Genomic DNA, 27487 nt, shown 5'->3' on the forward strand with positions numbered 1-27487 from the left:
AAGCTGACCTAATGTGCGGAGTGCACGTTCCTTTATAATACCCTGGTGGGGGCGGTGCTTGGGAGTGGATCAGGTGGAAAAATGAGTGTTTTCCAGCACCCTCAGTAGTGTTGTCCGGACCATTACCACGTCGTCGGCCCCACCCACGCGAAGGTCCAGCAGTGGAAATAGCCCCATTCTCTCCGCGGTGTGCCACACGATCCATCTCCGAAATTAACATGGCGGTACGCATTTGGTTGTGCACCTCCGCCACAAACGTTTGCTGATCTCCCAATGTTGGCCATAATTGAGCAGAGCGCTGGGGCTATTCACATGACATTGAATGTAGCTTAGCGCACATTTGTGCCTCAAGTTGCATGCCAAAACATCCCGATCAGAGTATCTACTCTGGTGCGTCTTGCTCCCCTGTTCAGACATTCATCACCGCCCTCTGGACCTACTGGTCCAGAGGGTGGTGGTGAACATCAGTGGTGATGGTGGTTGCCGATGGCAGTAGCAGTTGCAGTTTGGTGATTCGTGATGGAGATGGTTGGTCGTTTGTTGTGGCTGTTGATGGCGAAGGTAAACGAGCTTTGGTTTTTGTAACAAAGTGTGGTGATTTAAAAAAAAAAAAAAAAATTTATTATAAAGGTGTTGTGGTGTGGGAAATGCTGCACTTTTGGGGTTTAAACCTGGTGAAGTCTGTGGTGTAATGTCTGTTGGATAATGGCACGCGATTGGAATGGGTTTTTGTGCGCGTATGCAAATGACTTGCCTGTTGCTATGATCTGCATGTTTGCGTGAAGAAAGGTCGTGTACAGCAAAGCAAAATAATGTAAAGAATGAAAGATGGGTAAAGAATGGACAGAAAAACATGACCGAAAGCCCATGCAATGCATGTTGACCCTTAAACTAAATTGTTTTGGATAACCCTTCCCTAACAGATAAAGGAAGGGCGATCTTAAACGAATACCAATGAAATAACTGTCTCGGGACTTTTATATGTTGTGTGCCATTGCCTTGGGGGGAGTGCGGGTTTCGCAGAACCCTAACAAATATATGTTTTTATCCCCCGCCGCGTGGCGGAATGGGGATGTTGTTGTCACCCGGGTCGTCCGTCCAGCTGGCTGGGCGTCAACATTTATAGCTGTGAGTGCGATAACTCATAAACTGTTCGCCATATTGATTTGAAACTTGGGTCACAAATGTACCACCTGAAAAGGAAGAACCCTATTGATTTTGGGTGTGGCTGGATCCAAGATGGCCAACTGGGGCGGTCATCTTGAAAAAAATGTTTTTTCGCCATATCGATTTGAAATTTGAGTCACACATGTACCACCTGAAAAGGAAGAACCCTATTGATTTTGGGCGTGGCCGGATCCAAGATTTCCGACTGGGGCTGCCATGTTGAAAAAAAGTTTTTTGTAATAAATGGTAAACCGCTTATCTGATTTAAATTATTTTTGGTTACTACGTTCCTCATCCCTGGGGAACTTTTTCGAGATGATGACCAAATGGTGTCTTGTTTCCAATTCACCTCTCTCATTATCTGGAATATGTATGACCTTTTTATCCCCTGCCGCGTTGGTGAAGGGGGATATTGTTATCACTCGGGTCGTCCGTCCGGCTGGGCGTCAACATTTATAGCTGGAAGTGCGATAACTCATAAATTGTTCGCCATATCGATTTGAAATTTGGATCACACATGTACCACCTGAAAAGGAAGAACCCTATTGATTTTGGGCGTGGCCAGCTCCAAGATGGCCGACTGGGGCGGCAGCAACATTTATAGCTGTGAGTGCGATAACTCATAAACTGTTCATCATATCTATTTGAAATTTGGGTCACACATGTACCACCTGAAAAGGAAGAATCCCATTGAGTTTGGGCATGGTCGGATCCAAGATGGCTGACTGGGGCGGCCATCTTGAAAAAAATATTTTTTCGCCATATCTATTTGAAATTTGGGTCACACATGTACCACCTGAAAAGGAAGAACCCTATTGATTTTGGGCGTGGCCGGATTCAAGATGGCCGACTGGGGTGGTCCGTCCGTCCAGCTGGCTGGCTGGGCCTCAACATTTATAGCTGTGAGTGCGATAACTCATAAACTGTTCACCATATCGATTTGAAATTCGGGTCACACATGTAGCACCTGAAAAGGAAGAACCCTATTGATTCTGGGCTTGGCCGGATCCAAGATGGCCGACTGGGGCGGCCATCTTGAAAAAAATGTTTTTTGTAATAAATGGAAAACCGCTTATCTGATTTCAATTATTTTTCAATGGCGGGGGATTCCCCATCTCTGATGGTATATTTTTCATTCAATGGTGGGGATTCCCCATCTCTGATGGGGATTTTTTTTTAAGTTGTGCTTCACAATTCCATTAACATAAGGTGCATATCTAATTGCTGTAAGTGGTGGCATTGAGAGGGTGAAGATTTATCATGTTGCAGTGGTCGCAGCTTTCATTGTCTCCTTGTGCAGGACCTCTGTCAACTGGTAAATGCTGATGCTCCTTTTTGGTTAGTGGGAATGACTGAGATGACAAGGACGTTTGGCTTGGAGCTCCTGGAGTCTGTGCTCAATACATTCCCTCAAGTTTTTCTGCAGGTTTGTCTTGTCAGGTCATTGCCTGCGTTGCTGGAGAGAATTTGTAAATTGATTTATATTAAGCAACTTAGAAACTCACCTGGAAATGATCTTTTGAGGTAGTTCAGACCAGGAAATGCGAGTTTTCTGTGTCTGCTTGTTATTCCATCCAAGCCAAGTTTAGCTGTATCTTAAGTCCAGACTATACAAAGGCTGTATTGCAATCCTTTGGATTCTAAAAAGGTGGTTCGGGTTTTGTTATTATTAATTCTGCCTTTTTTTATTTTCTATACAGCATGCAGAGTTTGCATTTCTACTGAAGGAGCGAGTTTGTCCACTTGTTATCAAGCTCTTCTCTCCGAATATCAAGTTCAGACATGGCTCCGGCTCTCAGACATCTCCAGGCCCTGGAGAGAAGCCATACTTCCCCATTTGCATGCGTCTCCTGCGTGTTGTCTCTGTGCTCATAAAGCACTTCTACAGCTTGCTGGTACTTATCTGTTTTGCTTCAAAAATCATCTTTTTTTTTCTCCAATACTTACTGGGGAAAAATTTGGTTTGTGTAGACTGGGAATTTGAACCATAAATTAATTTGTCAACAAAATGGCTGTAAGATAACTTGGAGAACTAGAAGGGCATTCGGTACAGTGCACATCTCCGCCAAGCTGATTAGTATACGTTTTGTACCCCACTGATGGGCTGGATCTGGATTTGAACCTGAACCCAAATTTAATTGGCTTGTTCTTGTCATATAACCAACTCATCCGCCAAGTTTCATCCGAATCCGTCCATAACTTTTTCAGATATCGTGCTATACATCATTTTAGCCCGATCACTCAATGGTGAAAAAAAAAATACAAATCCATTAGAACCATACATGCTCTGTACAGAGCGTCGGTGCTGCCGATGCAGTCTCCTGGGCTATTGGACACAATCCTGGACGGGTCATATCACCACTCCGACACAGGATACTCGAATGGCTCAATCATCCCAGCAAGCTGGTACTCGTTTTGCCGACCTCGGAAGGATGACAGACAGAGACAATCCCACCTGGTATCGATTCAACGGCCGAGCGGGATTTGAACTCAGGATGCTAGGATTCCAAGCCCACCACCCGAACCATTAATCCAATACCAGGCACAGTCAGTGGTGAAAAATCATGTAAAAAAATTCTCGGATTTGGATCGACGCCAAAATACAATCAATTCTTCCTTGGTACATATCCAACATGTCCACCAAGTTTTGTCCAAATCCGTTCACAACATTTTGAGATATTTTGTTTACAAACAGATGGACAGAGGTGAAAACATAACCTCCATCCACCTTTGGTGGCGGAGGTAAAAATAGGTTACCCTGTTTAGAAATCTGGTGTTTACCATTCACTCTTTGGCACTTTTGTAACAATGTTTCAACTGAATACTGTTGCTGGTAATATTGACTTGGACCCAAACAAGATTGTATCATTAACAAGTCTCAAGATGACAATGGTTCACGAGTGGTATTTGACGATGTAGATTGTTTCATAAGTCAAGGATGAGACAATGTGATAATTTTTGACCAAGTTATAAAAATGATCAACATGATGTGGTACGAGTGACAGGTTATTAGCTGCAAAATGTCGAAAACCCGCTCTCGTTGAAGAACTTTCAAAATGTGACCTCTGCATAACCTTTAAAGGTCACAAAACAATGTTGTGGACATTAATATAAGGAAACAGGATACGTGCTATAGCTTATTGGAGTTAGTTCGTCGAATAAGGTCGAAAACCCGGTTTGATTCCCTCAACTTTGAAAATTTGACCTTTGTGGCCTTTAAAGGTCAAAGGTCAAGGATTATGACCTTTGATGCAAAACTTCCTCTGGAACATTCCAGGAACAATATAACGTCATATAGGCTATATGGAATTTCGCACTCCTCGGATTATCGATACTTTGTTGAAATCAGCGTAAAAACAAACTTGAAGGGGGCGCCACAGGCAAGGTGTTCGAGATTGAGCAAAATGGTTTCAAGACTTAAGGTGGGGAATGACCTCAAGTTATGCATAAAAAATATTGTCTCCGAGCTCTCAAAGTTTGGGCAGTCGTATGATTTTTATGTCAAAATTTACAATTTTCTAAGTGTTTGACCTTGTGACCTTGACCTTGGGACGAAAATGAAAAATCGGACAACGACAAGTTTTATACAATTCATTTTGCAATTCAAATACCGAAGAACCCATTCCATTCACTCAATTCCCTAGGAGAAGATAGATTTTTAATCCGACTACCCCCTAAAAATGGATATTTTTTGGGCTGGCTCCGCCAACAATGGGCGTAGCACGCCCTCATCCAGGAAAACACAACTCGACATTGATCTCGAACACATAACTAAGTTTCATCAAGATCTGATCGAAGTCCACGGAGTTATGCTATGGACAGACAGACAGACAGACAGACACACAGACATAACGAATATAGTGGTCACCCTGGCTGGTGCTCGTGAACCAATAACCCCGAGGGACACAGGTACGAATCTAGATTTCAAATTCAAAGGTCGAAAGACGCCGCCATTGAAATAAGATACAAATTAATGCATAATATATTATGATGTCAGTAGTCAGTAAGCTACACAATACCGAAAATCCAGTTCGATTCAGACAACTTTGAAATTTTGACCTATAGCACTTTTTTCAGCCATTGCGAGACAACGGAGACGGCCATAGCAACGGAGGTCATGGTATGAACCTACCACTCAAGTTTCATCGAAATCGACCATGAATTGCGAAATCCTAAACGTAGTTCGCCTTTTTTTATTTTTTGACCTTCGAGGGGATGCCACGGGCAAACTGGTGGGAATCGGGAAAAATGTAAATAATGAAAGTTGTAGTACTCGAAGAGCACTACTTGCATACCAACTTTCATTCGAAACAGTTGAAAACCCTAGGAGCTCGATACCCAATTTATTGATTTTTTTTTCGACATTTTCTAAGTTCGTGACCTTGACCTTGGGATGAAAATGAAAAATCGAGCTCCGTGGGGCTATGCAGGTGCCATTGGGCTAACCAAACACCGAAACCCCTGCCAGATTCGACAAACCCCCTCGGAGAAGATGTAACTTGAAACCGGCTACCCCCTCAAAACACATGTTTTTGGGCGTGGCTCCGCCCATAATGGGCACAGCATGCCCATTCTCAGTAAAACACAACTAAATCATGACACAAACCTCGCACCCTAATTTTATCAAGATCGGATCAAAACCCACGGAGCTATGCTCGGGACAGACAAACAGACAGACAGACACACACCCATAACGAATATAGTGGTCACTTACAGGCTCGTGAACCTAAAATGCATGAAAGTAAATAAAAACAGGATGACAAATCTTTTTTAACTGAATGTTGACAGAGGTAAATTAACTGCCCTGAGGAGAGAGCTAAAGTGACTTTTCAGGAGTGATGTCTCCTACAAAGGAAGAGGGCTTTGGAAAAAATATAAGCAGTTTTTTAATAAGTGTTTCAATGTTGCTGTTTTTCCTGCAGGTGACAGAGTGTGAGATTTTTCTTTCGCTGCTCGTCAAGTTCCTGGATGGAGACAAGCCTCAGTGGTTGCGTGCGCTTGCTGTTGAATCTTTGCACAAGCTTTGCGTTCAGCCGCAGCTGCTTCGGTGAGTGCTTGTTTAATTGTGGCAATTTTAATGGGGTATCAGGTGTTTAAACTTATCAAGTCACTGGGATGCTTGCTGCTTATCATATGGCTTACCAGTCCCAGCACATTGAGAGTGAACAAGCAAAGCCCTCAAACACAAGTGGTTTCACAGCAACACAGGAATAATGAATGATTCTGGCTGTTTCAACATTATGCCATTCGCATGGGCTAACGCTTGCACGTGAACTTTCATTTCAAGGAATTGGTTACCTCCGGAGCAGCGGTATATAGTACTTTTTACCTCCAAGGCATTCAAGTTCCCCTCTTCGTTCCAAAAATATAAAAACAAACTAAAAAAAAAAACTATTTTTCATTCCAAAACTGTCACAATTTCCTCCCGCCTACACTTCTTTCCTGTACCTCCTTATTTATCTCTTCCTTTTTGCAATACCTCCAAACTGAATTTCCATTGAATCCTCATTGAATGTAAATACTTCTTCCTTCCCTTCCTTTCAAGGCATTTAAAAACATTTTAAAATGCTTCACTTTCTTTACTTCTCAATCAAGAGTACTCCAAGTGTTCTTCTTCACCACAATCAATTCTTATTATTACACGCAAAGATTATTTTCCAAAACCTTGCCTGCTTACTTCTTGGTCCATCAACCTGCCCTCCCGCACCTACAGCACCACCTTCCACTGTGCCTTCAACAAAAATTCTTCCCACCCATCCCATGATCTTTATCTCTGCATGTCCAATCCGGGAATCATAAGCCAAGTTTGCAGAGGTTATATGCTCACGACAATCAAATCTCCTTCACGTCTTAACGGTGTCAATACCCTCCTCCACATATCCAACAACCTCACGTCCTTCTACCCTCCCTCTTCTATCTCCCCCTCCTCAGTATCCCTCGACTTTGTCCCCTTTTTTGCACCCCCTCATCCCACTCCCTCAAAGCTTCACGTCCCCGCTTTCTATATTCCTCCTCACCTCACACTCTCAAAGCTTCCCATCTTACCGTACCCCCTGAAAGCTACCCTACAAAGCTTCCCCCTCAAGCCCCGCTCCTGACCCCCATCTTGCGTCCAACCATCACCTCCTCCCTTTCCCTAACTGTGTGGACCTCAAATATCTGAGGCGCTTCCGCTCCAACCTGACAGATTTCTCAATCCAGGCTGCTGTTGATAAACCGAACATCATCAGTTTAACAGAATCTTTACTCCCACAGGACATCCCTGACTCCTTAGTGTCTCTTCCCACCGATTGTCTTCTCCAATTTGATAGGCCTAAACCCTGCCCTGTTAGCTAAGTTGCATTGTACATCAATAACTCAATTTCTCACTGTCCTTGGACTGATCTTACACTTCCCAACCCAAGGAGTATCTTTGGCTGCACCTTCCCCGACGCATCCACCTCTTGTTTGTCTGTGTGTTGTACCGTCCTCGTAACAGTGATAACTCCATCTACATATCTTCCACAGACAACATCAACCAACTATTAACCACTCATCTCAACTTTCTTTTCCTCTTGTGTCATGATTTCAATTGTCACCATGCAAATTTGCTGAGTGTTGGTACCTCTCTCACCAGCCATGGTACTTCAGCAAAGGACTTCTGTGACTCCCTGGGACTGACTCGATCCATGAACTTTCCAACCTGGATTTCTCTCAATGGCAAATCCTCCCTTCTGGATTTGGCGATGACAAACTTCCCCACAAATATCTCCTGCTATTCATTTGCTTGAATTGATTCATTTAATGATATGCTTGTGAAAGTGAACATCTCTGGCTGTTCTCAGAGAACTGCTTCAGTGCCGGTGAGTCTGGCAGTTTACTCAGGCAGATTGGAAGGGATTGCAAGCAGCCATCGCTCTTTGGGACTGGTCTCCTATATCTACTGCCCCTGATGTTAACTCAGCCTAGGAATTCTTACACAGAAACCTGCTTTCTCTATGTAGAGCTTAATTTCTCCTCATCTTCAGTTATCCTACCCAACCCTCCCACCCATTGTACGCTGAATCCTGTGGTGGGCAGCTGCCTTGAAACAACTTGCCTTCTCTTCCTGGAAGGTTAATCCAACCAAAGACAATCTCAGATCATTCCACAAAGCCCCCAACAAGTGTGTGGCCACTCTAAGGGGAGCCAGAAGACAACATCTGTCCAATCTCGATTGAACTTTCAAACTTGTTTCCCTCTAAAACCTAGTTGCGTCTTGTTAAGTCTGTCTCTGGAGTATGCTCCCCTTCCATCCCTTTCCTCCCTTCATTGTAAGCATACGTTTTGATATGGTTTCCTGGATCAAAACTAAGATCCAGGCTTTGATTGACATCTTAGATGCTGATATCTTGTCTGTACCCGTTTGTGGTGAGGATGTTGAGGTCACGGAGAGATTCACTTACCTTGGCAGTAATATTTGTGTCTCTGCGACAGATGTGAGGCTTGGACTCTGACCAGGCATCTGAGATGGAGGCTTAACTCCTTCGGTACCAGGTCTCTTCGGAGAGGCCTTGGCTATCACTGGTCGGACTTTTTGTCTGAGCAGTTGCTGAGAGAGACTCAAATGAGATTTGTTACATGAATAGTCCGTGAGCGTCAGCTGCGGCTTTATGAACATGTGGCTCGTTTTCCTGACGCTGATCCTGCTCACCAGATTCTCTCAGCGATGGAGCCTTGTGAGTGGAGGAGGCCAACGGGCCGACCACGTTCCTCGTGGTTGCAGCAGGTTGATCAGCATCTCAAGGAGATGGGGATGGGCCAACCATCTGCCTGGGGGATGGCCAGACTGAGGTCCCTGGAGTACCGGCGGAAAGTGGACCCAGCAATGCCCTGCTCCAGCGCATGCTCCCATACCTCACCTGACCTGACCTCTCTTCAAATGGCACCACAGCCAACTGCTCGTGACGCCGAATGCCTCAATTTTGTGTTTGCTTCCAAATATTGTGTCCCCCACCCCCTCCCCCTCTGTACATACCCTACTCAGTCGCACCAAAATACTCCGGGACTCTTTTTCATTTGAGAAGATGGAGAAGTTTCTTGCAACCCTCAATTCTGACTGCAACTGGACCAGACGGCATCAGCTCACATGTCCTAAAAACCTGCTGTTCTTGCACTTCCTCTCTCTGCCCTTTTCACCCTCTCATTTGCCCTTGGTCATCTTCTATCTGCTTTAAAATCAGCCAAAGTCACTGCATTGCGTTATAAAGGTGGAAATATCGATCCCCTCAAGACAGACCAATAATTAGCTTGCGTCCAATAATTAGCAAGGTCATGGAATCCATCATCACAGTTGATATGAAATCTGTTTCTCCATCAACCTCATCTCATAACACCAATTCATAATTCAGACCAGGTCACTCCACCTTGGACATGCTGCTTTGACTCTCCAAACAATGGATGGAAGCTCTCAATGTCAGACATGAGATCAGGGCCATTATTCTAGAGTTCTAGACATATCTCAAGCTTTTGGTACAGTCTGTTCTCCAGACTCTCTGCCTTTGGCATCCAAGGCCAACTCCACGCATGACTTCCTGACACTGGTCAAACTCGTGAAATGTCTTGACTAATCTCGCACCCTCACTCTCTTGCTCTCTCCGAAAGGAGTGTGTGGAAAGCCCTCCCATTTAATTTCTTAACAATCCTCTCAGACGTTCAGTCAGAAAAATTCCTGGGTCTCACCATCGGACATGATTTTGGAAAACCACATTTCTTATTTGGCCTGCAAAGTCTGTCGCGAAATGGGCATCCTCCATCGTATAAAGTCTTTCATTGGCACACCTGAGCTGCTATCCAAATGCAAGGCCTTCATCCACCATCCACAGCTTGATGGAGTTCTGCTCTCCCCTCTGGACTAGTGACCGTGCCTCACACCTTGGTCACCTTGATGCTGTGGAATCCAAGGCCTTCAAGATGATTGGAATCTCCCACAATGAAAATGAGTTTTTGGACATGTTACTTTCTTATTGTAAACATGTCGGTAGTCTGTCTTCTACCACTTTCTTTCTGGTCTTGCACCCTCTGCTCTTTCCGTGCTCTGTCCCCCAACCCCCACCCCCTCCCTCCCCCAGGTTTTTGCAGGGTGCATGCAGTTTACTGTCAACCCTCTTCTGGTGAAACTCTCAAAATTCATCTGCACACTTTGCCTCCACTCATTTCTTCCTTCTCTTTTCCTGCTTGTCGATCCAACTTACACATCCTCTTCAATGTAGTTATTTTCTTCAAGTCTTCAATGCAGCTCTCTTCCACCATCTCAGATCATCCCTCATCCAAAACCATGATCTTTTCCACCCTGATACCCCCCACATCCCCAAGCCCACCTCCTTCCGAATTTTCAGCTTTTCTCTCCGAAGAGTTTGTTTCTGTATCCATCTTGTCCACCCCTTGCGCTTTCTTCTACCCCTCATTCCTCCCCACACCCATTATTTTTCCAAGTCTCGCTCCAATTTGTCCCGCAGTTCTGCTGTTGGTGTCCCCCCCTCCCCCACAACCTGTACTCTCTCTACTCTTCTTTTTGTTCTGTTACATCATGATCCATTCTATGTCCTCGCTCTTCCACAAGCCTTTACCTTGTATATAAAAAACAACCCTCCAGATCTACTCCACGATGCACTTGGCCTTCCAGTAACCCCCTCCTGGTTAAACTTCCAAAATCCAGGCTGATTGCACACCTCCTCTCTCCTTCAATCTATATAAACATCTTCCAGAGGTTTTTCTATCTTGCTCTTCCCTCCAGGGCTTCAAGCAAGTAGTGCACCACCATCTCTTGTCATCCCTATTTCTCACCCATGATCTTTATTAACCTTTTCAACCTTTGCCCCCAAAAGTCCCCGAGGACCCAAAAGTCTCAAGTCCCCAAGGAACCGACTGTCCCGAAGACTATAGACCCTTTAAGACTCGACTAGACTACAAAAATAAATTTCTCACCCATAAAAACTTTTCAATAAAAATCCGCTAATTATATTAATGTGACAAAGTTACGGCATATTAAAACTAGAACGCCACTCTTCGACGTCGCGGCGCCTCGACCACATTATTACATCATTATACATAATTGTACCAAGTTTGATTTAAATCCTTGAACCCAGATTCAAATTATTAAAATAATTCTGGCTGCCAAGCCATGTGTCCGATTAAGGTGAAATTTAAAACATATATATTCCACATCACTACTAGATCATAATTGTGAAGCTTCACATCGATTGATTAAGCGGTTCCAGAGAAAATATTCTTTCATATTTTTGTTCAATCCAATATGGCTACCAAACAATGTGACCTATCAATTATTCCTTAACAAACTTATAGACCCATGGCTTGGGGAACATGTGGGTGAAGTTTCCCCTCTATGTCAAGCCGTACCGGAAAGATTTAAAAAGAATTATTCTTCAAAAACTCATAGTTGCCAAACCATGTGACCTATGATGTCATCAATCCCCCCTCCCCCCTCCCCCCATACAATTTAGCCTGAGATGACCCTCAAAGATTTTCATTCTGATCTGATAAAGTGTTCGATGTATGCAATTATGATGTCATAACGAAGCCACCTATGACATCAAAAAAATCACTTATTTCCCATGGGGAGTACTTGACATGTGCCAAGCTTCAATTTTTTCTGTGGAGTGGTTTCGTAGATAGAGATCCAAAGGTTTGCCTTTTTTCTCAAGATGGTTGCCACACCACTTGACCTCTGACGTCGTGTGTGTGTGTGTGTGTGTGTGTGTGTGTGTGTGTGTGTGTGTGTGTGTGTGTGTGTGTGTGTGTGTGTGTGTGTGTGTGTGTGTGTGTGTGTGTGTGTGTGTGTGTGTGTGTGTGTGTGTGTGTGTGTGTGTGTGTGTGTGTGTGTGTGTGTGTGAGTGAGATACTTTTTTGTCATAATTACGTCCGTACGTCGATTCATTAATGATGCACTATTGGAATGTACCTTTTGGCCCTTTAGACTGCTGAGATCCCTTTGACCTTTGAAGACCCCGAAGACCCAGATGCCCCCAAAAGTCCCCGAGGACCCAAAAGTCTCAAGTCCCCAAGGAACCGACTGTCCTCAAGACTATAGACCCTTTAAGACTCGACTATACTACAAAAATAAAATCAGTGAGAATTCCCATGTTTTAAATGTACGCCATGTTGTTATATAAAGCAACTTACTATGTCCTTCTACCATGGCGTGGCATTCGTTCTAATCACAAAATATATAACAAAAACGATAACATTGCAACAAAGCATATATTAATTAACAACAATAATAAAAAATAGTAGAATCGTATGACAATAATGACAATGAACATACATAATCCCTACATTGGCCCCAAGCACATCTGAGCTGGGTGAAAGGCAAGCTCATGCTCAAGTAGCACGGCAGCTGGAATGCAAGAAGGCTGTAAAGACCAATAACAATTTGGTCCATCGGACTAACGGCCCCACTAGTTATCGTTAAAACATTCTATATCAGTAGTCGCACCACCTATTGTGGAAATTTCATGTCAATTTTATGATGAGCGGTTTCAGAGAAAATTAACATGGATGGACAACCCAAAAACGTCATGCGTCCGGCGAATTAGTCAGCCGAGGCATAAATATCTCGTCCTTTCTGTTTCACCCTGTATATCACTATATCTATCATGGATATAGAACCACTTTTTCAGTGATGATTATGTATCGATATATATATATATATTTTCACCTGCTGCGTTTCACTTGATACTTCTAACTCAAAATGAGATTTGTGCTCAAGAAAAAGTTTGAAAGCGTAATTTTATACTCCTCCAGGTCATTTTGCGAGTGTTATGATATGAAGGAGCACTCTACAAAGGTCTTCCGTGACATTATCAATGCATTGGGCTCCTTCATCCAGTCACTTTTCCTCCTTGCTGGTTCTGGTGCTTCTCAGCCTGCTGCTCTTCCTGCTGGTGAGCTCGATGAGAATGGCTTCCTGTCATGCAGGCATTCGGTTTACCAGCTTGTGCAAAGTGAAAAATTGTTGCGTAAAAATCGAGTGCGGCAAACAAATGTATCAGATGTTCTGCATGTCAAAAGGGGGAAAGAGTGAAAGTCCACCATGAAGGAAATTCTTGAACTAAGAGAAGTTTTTAAAGGGAAATTATTCATTCCAAGTGGAAATTGTCATTTTGTGCATTACTGCTCGTGTTTTGACGAATTACTTATTGTCTTGGTTGAAAGGAGCCCTTCTAGTGGGTCCAGCACGTTACCCGATGGGTGACTGCCACCATCCCCCACCCCCTCCAACACACATGCAATTCTGACAACTCAACAAAAAAGCCTCAGCCTCCCCCTCCCAACTCTGTTTTTCTTTGCTCTCCTCCCCCCCCCCCTGCAATCTCAAGTCCTCAACCTTCCCCTCCCAACCCTAAGACATCAATCCCCTTTCCACACTCAAGCCTTCAAACCCTTCCATGCCCCCTCCCACCGAAAGTTAACTCCCCCTTTCAAAGTTGTCCCATCTTTAGTTTCGCCCCCTCCCACTCATAAAAGCAAGAATAGTAGTATCATATGGCATTCCCACATCAAAACAGTGGACTGTGTAACATCACTGACTTCACAGAAACCCATTGACACAGTCACCTGTTCAACTCACAATTTGAGAAAACAGTCCGAAATAATAGCAAACCTGCTAACCTCCGCAGTAAAAGTGCTGCTTGAGAGAAAAAGGTAATTCTAAAGTTTTCCTAAATTGACAGTCGTAGGAAAGAAATTGTGGGTGGAGTCAGGATAATTGTCCAACCAATGTCATTTGGTGCATTACTTGGACGCACGCACGACCCGTTTTGGAGTGTAGATGTAAGCGTACGAATACATATCGTATATGTAAAGGAGGAGTTTGAGGGTTGTGGTCCAAGTTGAGAAAAGTAAAACTGAAAGGAAATTTGGATTTTAGGAATCCTGTCTGAGCACTTTGGTCACGATGTGACGATTGTCGGTTCAAATCCTGTTTACTGTGTTGATTTGTTCATTATCTACTATATCCTTGTCATGTTAATGTGCATGTATACTAATGTCTTTTAATGTCATAGCTCGACATGTAATTTATATACAAGCTCCACAATGAGCCTAAGTTGAAAAAGAAAAAAATCTATATAATGGAGCGTATGTATGTATGTATCATCCACTCATCCGAGAGGATTTTACCTCGGAAGTTGAAACTTTCAGGGATTGAGGGCACCCTGAAGCTGTCTGTATATGTGCAAGTTTCATTTTATTCTATCAAGTTTTGAAAAAACACAAGTTCGCCAAATCTTGGCATTTTCTTTCCTTGGTGGGGAGCGTGGGTGCAACTGGAATTTTCTAAGCTATATAACCATGATGTATCATATATGCATGTAAGCAGAACATGTTTTCGCTTCATATACGTAACCCAGGTTAATCTTATTTTCGGGAGCGACCGAGGCAGCGACCAAGCCAAATACAGGAATCTGTCGGAAGAACGTATTGTACGCTTCGAACAAGATCACCCTTAGGATTGGTACTCTGCTGTGGTATTAATAGTCATAAAGATAATAACATGACCCCTCCCCCCTCCCCAGCTGCTCCTGCAGGGAACAGTTGCTTCTGGTAATGATCATAAATATACATGCCAAATTGGCAGCTGTCCGAAAAATTGTCTTTCCTGCTTTTGAATGAGCTGTTATGATATGATATTCTATTACATGTCCATTACCAATTTGAGCATAATTATGACCCAAACTTTAATTTGCACCCCCACCCATCTGACAATGTCGGAGACGAGGAGCAATTAAAATGAGCTCCGTCTGACCGACTGATTGATCATCTGTCCATGTAGTTTTGTGTATGCAAAATTTCAAAAACCGTTGAATATTTAGTTTTCTTGTTGTAGATATCTATTCTTCACATCATCTCAACCTGGTTAGATCACGGCAGTGATTGGCTGAATCATGTTGCAATGGCAACCATCTCAGTAACTTAACTTGTGTATGTAATATTTCAAAAAACGTTCAAGATTTAGCTTTCATATGACACAGATCGATTTCTCATACCACCTAAAAGGTTTGGAACCTTGAGTATCTGCTCCTTGTTACAATTTAATTAACCCTTGGTGTACCTTTTTAATGTATACTGTTTTTTATGAAATGCACACAAAGAAAAAGAAAAACAAGATTACATCTTCACTTTATTGTCCCTCCCTCCTCCGACAAGGTCGGAGACGGGGGATTACAATGAGCTTTTCGACCAACCGCCCGATAATCTGTCCCATGTAGTTTTGTGTATGCGATGTTTCAAAAACCGTTTAACATTTAGCTTTCATATTGCAGATATCTATACCTCATAACATGATGTCATCTTGATTAGATCACGCCGGTGATGGGCTGAATTATGTTATCATGGCAACTATCTCGGTAACTTGGCGTGTGTGTGTGTGTGTGTGTGTCAACCTCGCAAAACGTGGGGGACCTCGAGGATCAGCTCCTTGTTACTCTTCAAGCACCAGGAACTGATGTCCTATCTTCATATTTTATATGATGTCTTAGCATCGGATGTTGCATTTTGACGAAATATATTGTTACGGCTGGGGAAATTCGCATTACACCATAAAGGGTCCTCAGGTGAGATATATTGGTAAGTTCATGTGGAGTTAGCCCAAACCCGTTGTATAGAGGGAATATATGTGATCCATTCGGGCTATGATTCTTCAGTTCGTCGTTTTTCTTTTGCTGTCGTTAATTTGGTGCAAGAACAACAACAAACATCGCCACAACCAACATCTCAATGATCACGCCATTCACACCATGACGCCACCTTCCACAACTACGCTACCACATCTTCGCCACTCGCCATTCAACGAGCACCGTGCGGTCACTATCTCCGCGGGACGGATGAAAGGAGCGGAGTGGCAGCTTAAAATCTCCCGCCAAGATCTCCCGCCCAAAACGCCTGCGCTTTGGCATGGGTGAGGTGCGATTTGAGCCAGAGGTCAAAGGTGAAAATAGGTGGGGGTCTGATTTTGGGGGAATAATTCCCTGGCCCTGAGCCAAAACTGACTTTCCTCGTCCCCCGCACGGTACGGGGAGGGGGGAGCGAGAGGGCACGCCCCTTTTTGGGAAGCTTCCAGAAGGGAGGTGGAGCCAGAAACGGGGTGGGGCGAAGGGCGGAGCACCACCCTACAAAAGGCGTGGGCGTGGAGAGGTTCGCGTTCGAGTTGGGCTCTTGTTCGGTCGGTTGTCGAAGGGTGGAGAGTCCTTGCTCTTGGTTGGTTCGGTCGATTGTCGAGAGTTGTGGTGATTGCTCCTGGTCGGAGGTTCTGTTCGTTCGTCCCTGTCGGGCGGACGACACGTGCAGGCGCGAGGCACGAGCACAGTGGACCACGCCGGAGGGACTCGGAGTTACGGTCGCCAAGGGCTGGACGACGCGCCAAGGGAATTCGCGACTTCCTTTTCTTTTCGGGTTTTGTGTAAATGTCTGTGGGTGGCGCCAGTATTGAAAAGTAGAACTGTTATTAGTGTTGCCATGTAAATCATATTCGGTTGTAGATCTGCATGCTTTTATTGTGTTTTCTTGCTTGACTGTAATATACGTGCCTTCCGTGCTTCCGCAATAAATGTGCTGGTCCAATTGTTCCCCGTTTCGCTGCGTCCTTTCCTTTGTTTGAATCTCCATCTTGCATCATGTAAGGGATTAATAGTGGGTTTTAAAACACCCAGTAACTAATCTGAACCGTCAAGGTCGACGATAACTCCGCTCGGTTATCCTTGTAGTACGGAACGAGCCGCTTTTGCGGTTCGTGTCTGGAGTCGACCTGTGGCGTGGTACAACTCCTCGGTACGCTATCCGCGCGGGTACTTAGTTAAATCGACCATTCGGCGATCGGACCCTATTTCGCGCGGATAGAATGCGGACTGAGTTGTGGTGAGGTTAAACCCCCACCCGTGACTGGCTCCTGGCGGTAGTTCCCGGAGGGTCATGACTGAATTGTCCATTCCGGTGGGCGACGCGGTCGCCATTCGAGTCAAGCGGCCGATCGCATGCTGGACGGGCCAGAATTTGCAGCAATATATGTATATGTATATATACATATGTATATATGTATATATATATATATATATATATATATATATATATATATATATATATATATATATATATATATATATATAATTTTCTCCATCACATTTTCTACTTTTGCTGTTTAAGGTGCTGCAGCTGCTGCTCCAGTAGTATCTATGCAGGCCACCGGAGTAGGGCCTGGTGGACCTAATGGTGGAATCACCCCACAACCAGCATTCGAGTACAGGGGCACGTGGATTCCAATTCTGAACATCTCGGCACAAGGCTCTACCAGGGCTGTTTAGTGAGTAAATCACTGTAATGGAATATTGCTTGGTTAACCGTTTTTATTTATTTATTTATTTATTTTTAAAATTCTCCACTGGCACGTTATGCCATTGCTGTTCACTTCGTCACAACAGCCTGCCTTAATTTTTGTTTTTTTTTGTCTGAAGCCTAGAGCTATTGGACAAGGTAGAAGCTCCACCAGTGGCAGATGGTTATGCCATGTCTGTTGCATTCAATTGCTTGCTGGACCTTGTGCGTGGAGTAACCTGCATGATAGAGGGGGAAATGGATCGCTGCAATGGCACGACGGTGGCTGTGAACGCAGAACCATCCACTGCATCTTCTTCCTATTGTTGGTTGCAAAACATTTCTAAACTTCCCTTGATCTTTGCCCTTTGTGTTTTATTGATGGCTATGTTTCTCACTTAACTGGTACAGACTATTTTATTTCTGCACAATGCTTAAAACACCTTTTAGTTGTAGAAATCTAATTTTTCAGTTTGTTTGACCTATAGTTTGTGCATCCTTTTTGTTGATGTTTTGTGGTCAGGTTGAAATGCAACATGGTGCTTTGTTAAACATCCCCCTTAGCTTTTGTCACTGTTCCATTCAGCTGCAAAGCAGGTATGGGAGGCAATGATTGAGCTCTCCTGGTGTGGACTTCTTGCAGCCCTTTCTCCGTTACTTGATGCAAGGTAAATACAAGCTCTTCAATAAGTTGAAGTTGCTTTCTTTATTTTGAGACCTTGGGGAACTTTTTTGAGAGATCATGGGTTGGTTTTTGGTGGTCATTTGCTCTTTATGCTGTGAGCAAATTCTTTGTTTGCACTTTTTATTTTTGTAAACAATATTGAGGCTCATATGAGGGCTAACACACAGAAATGCACAAAAAGGAGCAGGAGACAAGAGGGGTGGGAGAAGGAAGGACAAAAACAGTGGGGAGCAGAGACATGAGGAGATCTGCGGAAGTGAGATGGATGGGGCGCGGTACACAGGGTAAACAAGATGGACACTACAGGGACTTTTAGGTCCTTATACGACAGGGACTTTCAGGAAGGAAAGCAGGGAATTTGAAGGAGGTGGGTGTGGGGTGGATTAATGGGGGTAGAAAAGATCGTGGTTTTGGATGGGAGAAGAAAAGAGATGGTGGTGAACAGCTGTTTTGAAGACCTGGAGGGAAGAGTGGGATTGAAGAGAGTGTGGGAGTTTGTTCCAAAGGTGGGAAAAAGAGGAATGAAAGTGAAGGTGAGCAGTGATTCTTGATTTTGGTAGTTTTACCAGAAGGGGGTTGCTGGCAGACCTTGAGTTACCTGTGGAAATGTTGGGGTGAGGGGGGACAGAGCGGGCGGGGGGAGGGGGGCGAGGCCGGAGAGGAGACTGTAGAAGACAGAGACCACCGTCCTGCCTGTGGTGAGAGAGTGAGAGACCCAAAGACTCAGCCTCATTGTGGGAGATGCCAATCATCCTAAATGCCTTGGTTTCCACAGCATGAAGCCAAGAAAGGTGAGAAACAGGAGCACCATCCCAGAGGGGAGAGCAGTACTCCATCAGGCTGCAGATGAAAGCTTTGTGTGTGGTCAGGAGCTCGTGTGCCGAGGAAGGACTTTGCACGATGGATACCCAGTCGGCGACTGACTTTGCAGGCCAGCTTGGAAATGTCGCTCTCCCAGGAAAGATCATGGCAGAGAGTGAGATCCAGAAGCTTGAATGAAAAGACTTCTTCAAGAGGATTGTTGAGAAGGGAGATGGGCGGTGGGGGGGGGTGTTGAGGCTGTTCCCCTGACCCTCCTTTCGGAGAGACATCGTGAGAGTGAGATTTGTCAGGGTTGAAAGACATGTTCCATGTGTTGGACCAGCTTGTGATTTTATCCAGATCTGCAGAGAGTGAAGAGGCTGCTGCTTGCCTCTCTGAGGGATGACAGATGGTATGGCAGAGGGTGGAATCATCAGCAAAGAGATAAAGAGGATTTTCCAAAGAGTTGGAGAGATCATTAATGAAAACGAGAAAAAGAATAGGGCCCAGAACACTGCTTTGAGGAACTCCCGCCTGGACAGGAAGAGGGGATGAGAGAACTCCATTAAGAGCCACACGTTGGCTGTGACAAGAGAGGAAGTCTGCGAGCCATGAGTGGATATTTCCTTGGATACCATAGGAAGAGAGTTTGGTCAGCAGGGCTTGGTGCCAGAACGTATTGAACGCACACGATATATCTTGGGAGATGGCTCTGATTTCATGTCTGTCATTGAGGATCTCCATCCATTGTTGGGAGAGCAGAAGCAGCATATCCAGGGTAGAGTGGCCTGGTCTGAAACCAAATTGATGATTGGAAATCAGGCCATTGGAGAAGAGGAAGGATTTAATATCTGAAGCGATGATGGATTCCATCACCTTGCTGATGATTGGGAGAAGGCTGATTGGTCTGTAGTTGCTGGGATCTGTTTTTACCCCTTTTTTATGCAGGGCAGTAATGTTTGCTGATTTCCCAGCAGATGGCAGATGACCTTGAGCAAAAGAGAGGGTGAATAGAACAGAGAGAGGGTGAGCAAGAGCAGCAGAGCAAGTTTTTAGGACATGTCAGCTGATTCCGTCTGGACCAGTTGCAGAATCTGAGTAGAGGTTTGACAGTAAGCCCTCCACCTTGTCAGGAGAAAAGGACACAGAGTCCAGGAACAGCTGGGTGCGACTGGGTAAGGTGGTGGGTGCAGAAAGCAATGGGTTTCGGACACAATATTTAGAAGCGAACACGGAGTTTAGGTATTCAGCCGTTTCATGTGCGGTATCAGCTTTGTGGGCATTTGAGGTGGTAAGGGAGGGGATGGAGGGGGAGCAGACACCAGAAACAGATTTTAACTATATGCCACCAGGATTTGGAGGAGGGAGACAGGTTTGAGAGTTCAGACTTGAGATTAGAAAGATGTTGTTTTCTGGCTCTCCTGAGGGTTTTTCACACACTTGTTCTGAGTTTTGTGGAAGAACTGAGATTGCCTTCTGTTGGATTCACCTTCCATGAGGCGAAAGCAAGTTGTTTCAGGATATCTGCCTCGCCACAAACTTCAGTGTACCACGGGCGGGAGGAAGGGTAGGACAACTAAAGACGAGTTGGGATATATCTATATGAGCAAGTTTCTTTGAAAGAATTCCCAGGACGAGTTGATGTCAGAGAAAGTAGAGAAGAGAGACTAGTCTAGAAGTACGATGGCTGCTTTGAAGTCCCTGTCAGTTGGCCTGAGTGAAATGCCAGACTCGACGGTGCTGAGGGGGTTCTCTGATAACAGCCAGAGAGATGTCTACTTTGACAAGCATGTGGTCAGATGAACCGATTTGGAGCGGAGGAAGAACAGCAGATATTTTCAGGGAAATTGGTCAATCAGATCCAGAAGAGATGGAGTACTGGTGATTGAGATCCAGGTCATGAAGTTGACCGATTGTCAGTCCCAATGAGTCGCAGAAGTCTTTTGCTGAAGTGCCATGGCAGGTGAGAGAGGTACCCACACCCAGCCAACTGACATGATGACAATTGAAGTCACCACATATGAGGAAGAGAGAGTTTGGATGAGAGGATAGAAGTTGGTCCATGTTTTCGGAGAGCGAGATGTAAATGGAGTCATCACTGTTTAATGGACTGTACAACACACATATATCCATGAGGTGGGATTGGAGGGGAAGCCGTAGCCAGAGGTATTCCTGGGGGTGTGGGGAAGTGAGGGCAGTGCATGGAGAGTGAGGAATGGAGTCTTTGATGAAGAGAGAAACTCTGCTGCCAGGATGAGGCTCAGGTTTGTCAAACCGGAGAAGAGAGTTACCAGGGAAAGATACTCAGGAGTCAGAGACGTCTTGAAGGAGAAAAGTTTCTATTAAGCGGATTATGTCTCGTTTGTCACTGGCAACCTGTATGGAAAGATCAGTCAGGTTTGAGCAAAGGCCTCGGATGTTTGAGGTCCACACTGCTAAAGAAGAGGGTGGGGAGGAGGCTTTAGGTGCAAGAAATGGGAGGGGAGGGGTAGGGTAGAACAAGGGAGGGGGTAAGGAGAGTTGTTGAAAGAGTGTGGGGGATTTCAGAAGAGCTCTGGTATAGGGCCGGGTGAGGAGGAGAAAATGATCGGTGGTGATGGGTTGAGGTATTGTGGGGAGTAATAAGAGTGGGGGTAGAGGGCAGTTGAAGCTTGGAGGAGGTGGAGTGATGAGATGGAAGAGAGAGGGTGGGGGAAGAAGGCAGCTTTGTGGATGTAAGGGGGGCAACTTTGAGAAGGGGCAGATAGAAGGGTGAGAGGAGAGAGGTGAGGGGGAGTTTTTGAGGATGGTCAGAGGGAAGCTTGGAGGGGGAAAGAGTGTGAAGGTTGCTTTGAGGAGGGGTGAGAGGGAGGCTTTGAGAGGGAGGGGAGACTGAGAGTAGGCATGGCCAAGGTGCAGGAGGGAGAGGTGGGGAGAGGGGAAGGATGAGACTTGGTAGAGGTATGGTGAAGAAGGGAGTGGGCTGGGTGAGGTACAATATTTGAGGCATTGGGAAGAGGGTGAGGTGTGCTGAGAGGGAAGGAAGGAGCATGTTTGTGGTGATGAGTGTACTGATTGAGAGAGTGAGATATCTGTTGGGTAGAATAGAGCCCACAGATGTTAGAACACCACACACTTTTGGACAACAGAAGAGGAGCTGATACTGAAGCAGAAGACAGTGAAGAGGTGCAAAGAGTGGAGGTAGGATCAGGGGCAAGATGGGAGGGGTAAGGAGAGGGGATAACAGGTGAAGGCTTAGGAGATAGATTTAAGTAGGTGGGGTGAATTGGTACTGAAGTTTGGGAAAAAAGAATGATTGATGGAGCATGAGCATGCATTGCAAAGTGGGATTTGAAATTTTTTAAAGTCAGAGATGTGATTAGACATTATGTGAGGGATGCAAAGAAGAAGAATTAAGGGAATGTAGAAAAGAAACATTGTAACAGTTGGACGTTTTAGGCACGGGATGAAGGAAAGGTCGAATTGAAAACAGTCTTTTGAAGAAGAAAAAGTAGTGAATTATTATACAATACCAAGAACCACACATGTGAAAGAGGAAGTTGAAACATTTTAAGAAACCGTTTTTTAATTTATTTTATTTTTTTATTAAGATTACGTAAGATTAGGAAAAGGAAATGTTGAAGAGTTTTGTGACTGTATGGTGAATTTGTATCAGCAAACGCAGAAGGAAGCTGGTAGGTCGACGAAAATTTCAGGAAGAAGAAAAGGGGGTAGACAAACACGTGGTTACGAGAGATTTAAGGTGAGAAGTGAAATAATATTTTTTTTTTTTTAAAGATTAGGTAAAGGAAAGGTTGAAGAAAAAGAATCATGATTGTGTATGGTGAATGTGGGTCGGCAAAAGTGGAAGATGGTGGATTGGCAGAAACAGGAGGAAGCATTGTTGGTACAGGAAGTCATGTGGTAACGTGGGGTATAATGTGAGGAGAGAAAAGGGGTTTTTTTGTTGTTGTATTTAAAAAAAAACATATTTTAAGACATGAAACAGAGGGTATAGTTGAGAGGGATAGAAGGAGGATGGAGGGAAAAGTGGAGAAAATAAAAACTGATGGTAATAAGGAGAAAATACAATAAACAGGATTGTGCACACAAACGGGAATAAGGGTAGGCCTCAAGAAAACCTGATATGAAAAGATGACGAAAACTCAACAATTAGCACAAGTTTTAATGCAAGACTGAACTAGAAACATACAGAAAACAGAGATAACGAAATGACAGTAAAAACGACTGGAAAACTTATCTTTGAGAAAGTCGGCAGAGACCCTGAAGAGGAACTGCCACCGTCGCTCAAGAACCGGAACCAGAAGTCCCTATCGTGTTGAGCACATCTCTATCTTTGTGGCTTTAGAATGTCATCTGATTTCAATTTGATTTGCTTCTCACAGTACAATGAAATGTTTTGTTTTAGTTTGACTTCATGGTATAAATTAGAAATGAGCTGAACTTGACCAAAGTTTGAGTTAATGTAATGTTGAGTTCACATGACGCTCAAGCTTCAATGGGCTTTTACACTTCTGTGTTGTTTTGATTGATTGCTGTAATGTTAGACATCACGGAAAGACAAACATTGCCGTAGTAGTGATTTATATTGTTACGGTAAGGCGTCTTCAATGGCCGAGCGAGGCCTGTCGGTCATCAGCGTTGAAAATGCTTGAACACGGACCCAATCTGCCCATCTTACGGTTTAATAATCCAATTTTCTAAGCGCTATGGTTCCTGCTCCCTATTAACACACAAGTGTTCATCAAAAATGGGGATTTATTGCGGTGAGAAAATGTTGATGAAGACGAACAAAGCCATGCACTAGCGATCACAGACAGTAACTGGAACGGCACTCGGTAGAGCACATACCTCAGCCAGGCTGAACAGTTCATGTTTTGTATCCCACTGATAGGCCGGACAAAATCAAAATCTAATCCACCTATACTGTTATCGATTAAATTCTAAATTCCTTCTGTACATTTGTGTCATTTATTAAAAACAAACATAAATACAAACAAACACAAACATATCGATTTGGAGAATTTCAGAGGCACTTCAATAAGCAACACAGTCTTCCTCTCAATTATAAAATACATGGAAATATTGAGTTCTTGTATGGTATTTAGTGAGAAGGTCTGTTTTTCTTCCCCACATGCTGGTGCCACAGCTGTCAGGTTGAGGGTTCAAGGTGAAGATCACTTACAGCTTTTGTGCAGCAGACAGCTTAATTTTGAAGGGCGAAGGAATATAATATTCAGGAATCAGAGGGGTGAGTTCACCCTCGGCACAGAATGACGTTAAGACTGCAGCCATTTGGGTACTTGGATGGATTACACATGGTTCCGTGGTATGGAGATCAGAAAGTCAGCCTGCATTGAAAAGACTAGGTAATGATATATAATCTGAAGTTGACAAAAGTGTAAGGACACATCTGGACATCTCCTTCAACCAACATTCCATTTGAACTAAAATAATATCTCCAAGCAGACTTTCAGATGCCATATGTAAATTTTTTTTTTAAAGGAAATTTCCCTTAATAAGCAGAATAAATTCAAACAATAGGTAATTCTATTTTATTGAATAATGATTAAAGATTACTTGAAAGGTGAATCTGTTTTGGGTACCTTTACGAGGCAGATTAAGCCTGGTGTTGGCTTCGTGGTTAGGGTGGCGGCTTGGGATCCTCGGGTCCTGAGTTCAAGCCCCGTTGGCCGCTGAATTAAAAAAATACACCAGGAGGTTGACTCAGCCTATCATCCTTCCGAGGTCGGCAAAATGAGCACCTGTGCACTGGTAAGGGGGGGACACTGCATCAGCGGCATAGCCGCGTCCCAACGAATGATGCAACCAGCAGCCACTGTCTGCACTCGATAAAGAGAGACGAGGCAGATTGATAATCTTTCAATACAGAAGAGATGATAAGGTCATTTAAAATGCAAATGTATTATTAAAATAGATACATGTTCAAGCACATAGAATTGTAATAATCTCGTTGTACATTTTCCATTCAAGGTTTACAACAATATACATTTACTTTCAATCAAGTGTAATTATCAATCAAGTTTAATTGGCAACTTTTATTATTATTATTTTTATCACCCTCAAACTCGTGCTAATTTTGGAGAAATTTGCATCGACACAGCATATTGTTTTTGTCCACATCTCTCAATGGTGAAGAATCACTTGTGTAAATAAATTCTTGGATCCGGATTCGGATCCTTGTCATCACCAAAATTGAATCCATTCATCCTTGTCACACGCCCAACTGTCCACCAGGTTTCGTCCGAATCTGTGCATAGCTTTTTGAGATATCATGCTCGCGGACAGACAGGGGTAAAAACACAACCTCGTCTACCTTCGGTGGCTGAGATAAATAATAACACTGGTCAACAACAAATTTGTTGTCTGCATTTTTTAAGCTGATGTAGGACGAATCTGATGCGCTGAATCCAAAACTCACATTAGTTTTGTTCAATCAGGTCAAGTTTTTGAGATATGGCCACATGTCGTTTTTTACATTTTTGTTCACATGTACGCATGTGTGGAGCATTTTAGAAGAAGTTGGTGGGGGTAAAATGTCATGTCAAATAATTGTTTTGATTGGAAATAATTATTTTAATGACAAGAAGTATTCAGGTACGATAGTTCTGGGTGATTATGTCGAAAAGGGATCAGTTTGAAGTCATAAAACCTCAAAATCTTCCAAAAATTGGTGAGGCAAAGCATAAAGTTTGTGGATCAAAACTAAAGTTAATGGGGCAGATTTTGTAATAATGTGATACAAAAAAGTTGTATTTCTTGAAATAACGAACTCTGAAGAATGTACAATACCTACATGCGCCAATTTATGACATGCGCTTCTGCTCAAGCTTGGAGTGCCACAGTACGAACCCAAAGATTGGAGACTGTTCATTGACAGCAGCAAGTGATCACTGAAATGTGTTCTGCTACACAACGGCAACCAGTTTGCCTCTGTACACATCGCTCACTCGACTACACTGAAGGAGAAGTATGAAGCGGTGAAGTACGTGCTGGAGAAAATTGGTTATGATCAGCATAAGTGGTTTATTTGTGTTGACCTGAAGATGGTGAACTTTTTGTTGGGACAACAGTCTGGCTTCACCAAGTACCCATGTTTTCTGTGCATGTGGGATAGTAGGGACCGTGCTCAGCATTACACGAAGAAGGACTGGCCTGTGCGGGAGGAATTGGTGCCATGCAAAGAAAGGAACGTCATCAACGACCCTCTGGTGGACAGAGACAGAATATTCTTCCCACCGCTGCATATCAAGCTCGGCTTAATCAAGCAGTTCACCAAGGCTCTGGACAAAGATGGTGACTGCTTCACTTACTTGTGCCAGGCTTTTCCAGGATTGACCATGGAGAAGTTGAAAGCTGGCATCTTTGATGGTTCTCAGATCCGTCAGCTCATCAGAGATCCAGAGTTCAAAAACTCAATGAACGAAGTGGAACTGAAAGCGTGGAAGACATTTGTTTTGGTAGTGAAGAACTTTCTTGGCAACAATAAGGCCAGAAACTACGCAGAACTTGTCAACAACATGCTGACTGCTTTCAGAAACCTGGGCTGCAACATGAGCATCAAGATGCACTACCTATTTTCACATATGAACCGGTTTCCTGAGAACCTGGGTTCAATGAGTGACGAGCAGGGGGAGAGATTCCATCAGGACATGAAGGAGATGGAGACCAGGTATCAGGGTCGCTGGGACGCAGTCATGATGGCTGACTACTGTTGGAATCTGAAGAGAGACCTCCCTGCCGCTGAACATTCCAGGAGTTCGAAGAAACGGAAGTTCAAGCCCTGAAGTTTGAACAGTGGTGACGCAACATGCAATTTACTTGTACTTACCTTTATCAATGCCCACCATTCAGATGACAGTAATCGATGTTTCTATCATGTAATCAATAAATGTTGTTGGCAAAACATTTTTTTTTCTTAAAAACATGTTTAGGATGATATGTGTTGACAAAAATCAGCTGATAATGCCACAAAAATGTAATTGATTTTGTCACAAGATCTGATTTTTTTCAAATCAACTTAGCACAAAAACCTGACCTGATGGAGAGAAACTGATGCCATTTCCTGATTCAGCAGTGCCAGAATACCCTAATTCACTTGTAGAAATCTAGACAACATTCAGAAAGTAAAAAATTGTTGACCAGTGTAATGAATGAAATACATCCCAAAACTTCAATGGCATAGCAAATACGTTTTTATTTCTTTCATTTTGGAAACACGAGACAGATAAGGGAGATGAGACAACGAGAAAAACCTGTACTGCGTGTGCCTGACTCATGTGGCGTGGGTCCCAATTATGGTGTGCAGAAGTCTGGTGTGGAGCTTGTCCTTGCTGAACCTTGCATGCCAGTCCCAACCACTTTCCAGCGCACCAGTTCCTCAACCTCTTGTTCCACGAACCCGAACCACCAATAACTTGCCAACAACCAACCATGTCCCTGGGTCATAAGAAGAAGAACTTGATGCAT

At 43.9% G+C, this 27487-nt stretch overlaps 1 protein-coding gene across 4 annotated transcripts in view; it reads left to right on the plus strand.

Annotated features, from left to right (window-relative positions):
* The window catches only part of MON2 (MON2 regulator of endosome-to-Golgi trafficking), a 184974-nt gene that overhangs the window by 74911 nt on the left and 82576 nt on the right, over positions 1 to 27487 (plus strand). For 3 of the 4 annotated variants that reach the window (XM_085894252.1, XM_085894254.1, XM_085894253.1), the window contains exons 7-13: positions 2468 to 2593; positions 2868 to 3062; positions 6090 to 6214; positions 12949 to 13088; positions 17344 to 17500; positions 17652 to 17836; positions 18098 to 18179. In XM_085894252.1, coding sequence (XP_085750378.1) covers positions 2468 to 2593; positions 2868 to 3062; positions 6090 to 6214; positions 12949 to 13088; positions 17344 to 17500; positions 17652 to 17836; positions 18098 to 18179 — 1010 coding nt within the window. Of the gene's footprint in view, positions 1 to 425; positions 562 to 2467; positions 2594 to 2867; positions 3063 to 6089; positions 6215 to 12948; positions 13089 to 17343; positions 17501 to 17651; positions 17837 to 18097; positions 18180 to 27487 lie in introns of those variants that run through there. The other variant, XM_085894255.1, reaches the window with a different exon arrangement.

Source organism: Eptatretus burgeri, chromosome 9 (genome assembly GCF_056783735.1).
Source record: "Eptatretus burgeri isolate ZD-2024b chromosome 9, Ebu_testis_v1, whole genome shotgun sequence".
Classification (NCBI taxonomy): domain Eukaryota; kingdom Metazoa; phylum Chordata; class Myxini; order Myxiniformes; family Myxinidae; genus Eptatretus; species Eptatretus burgeri.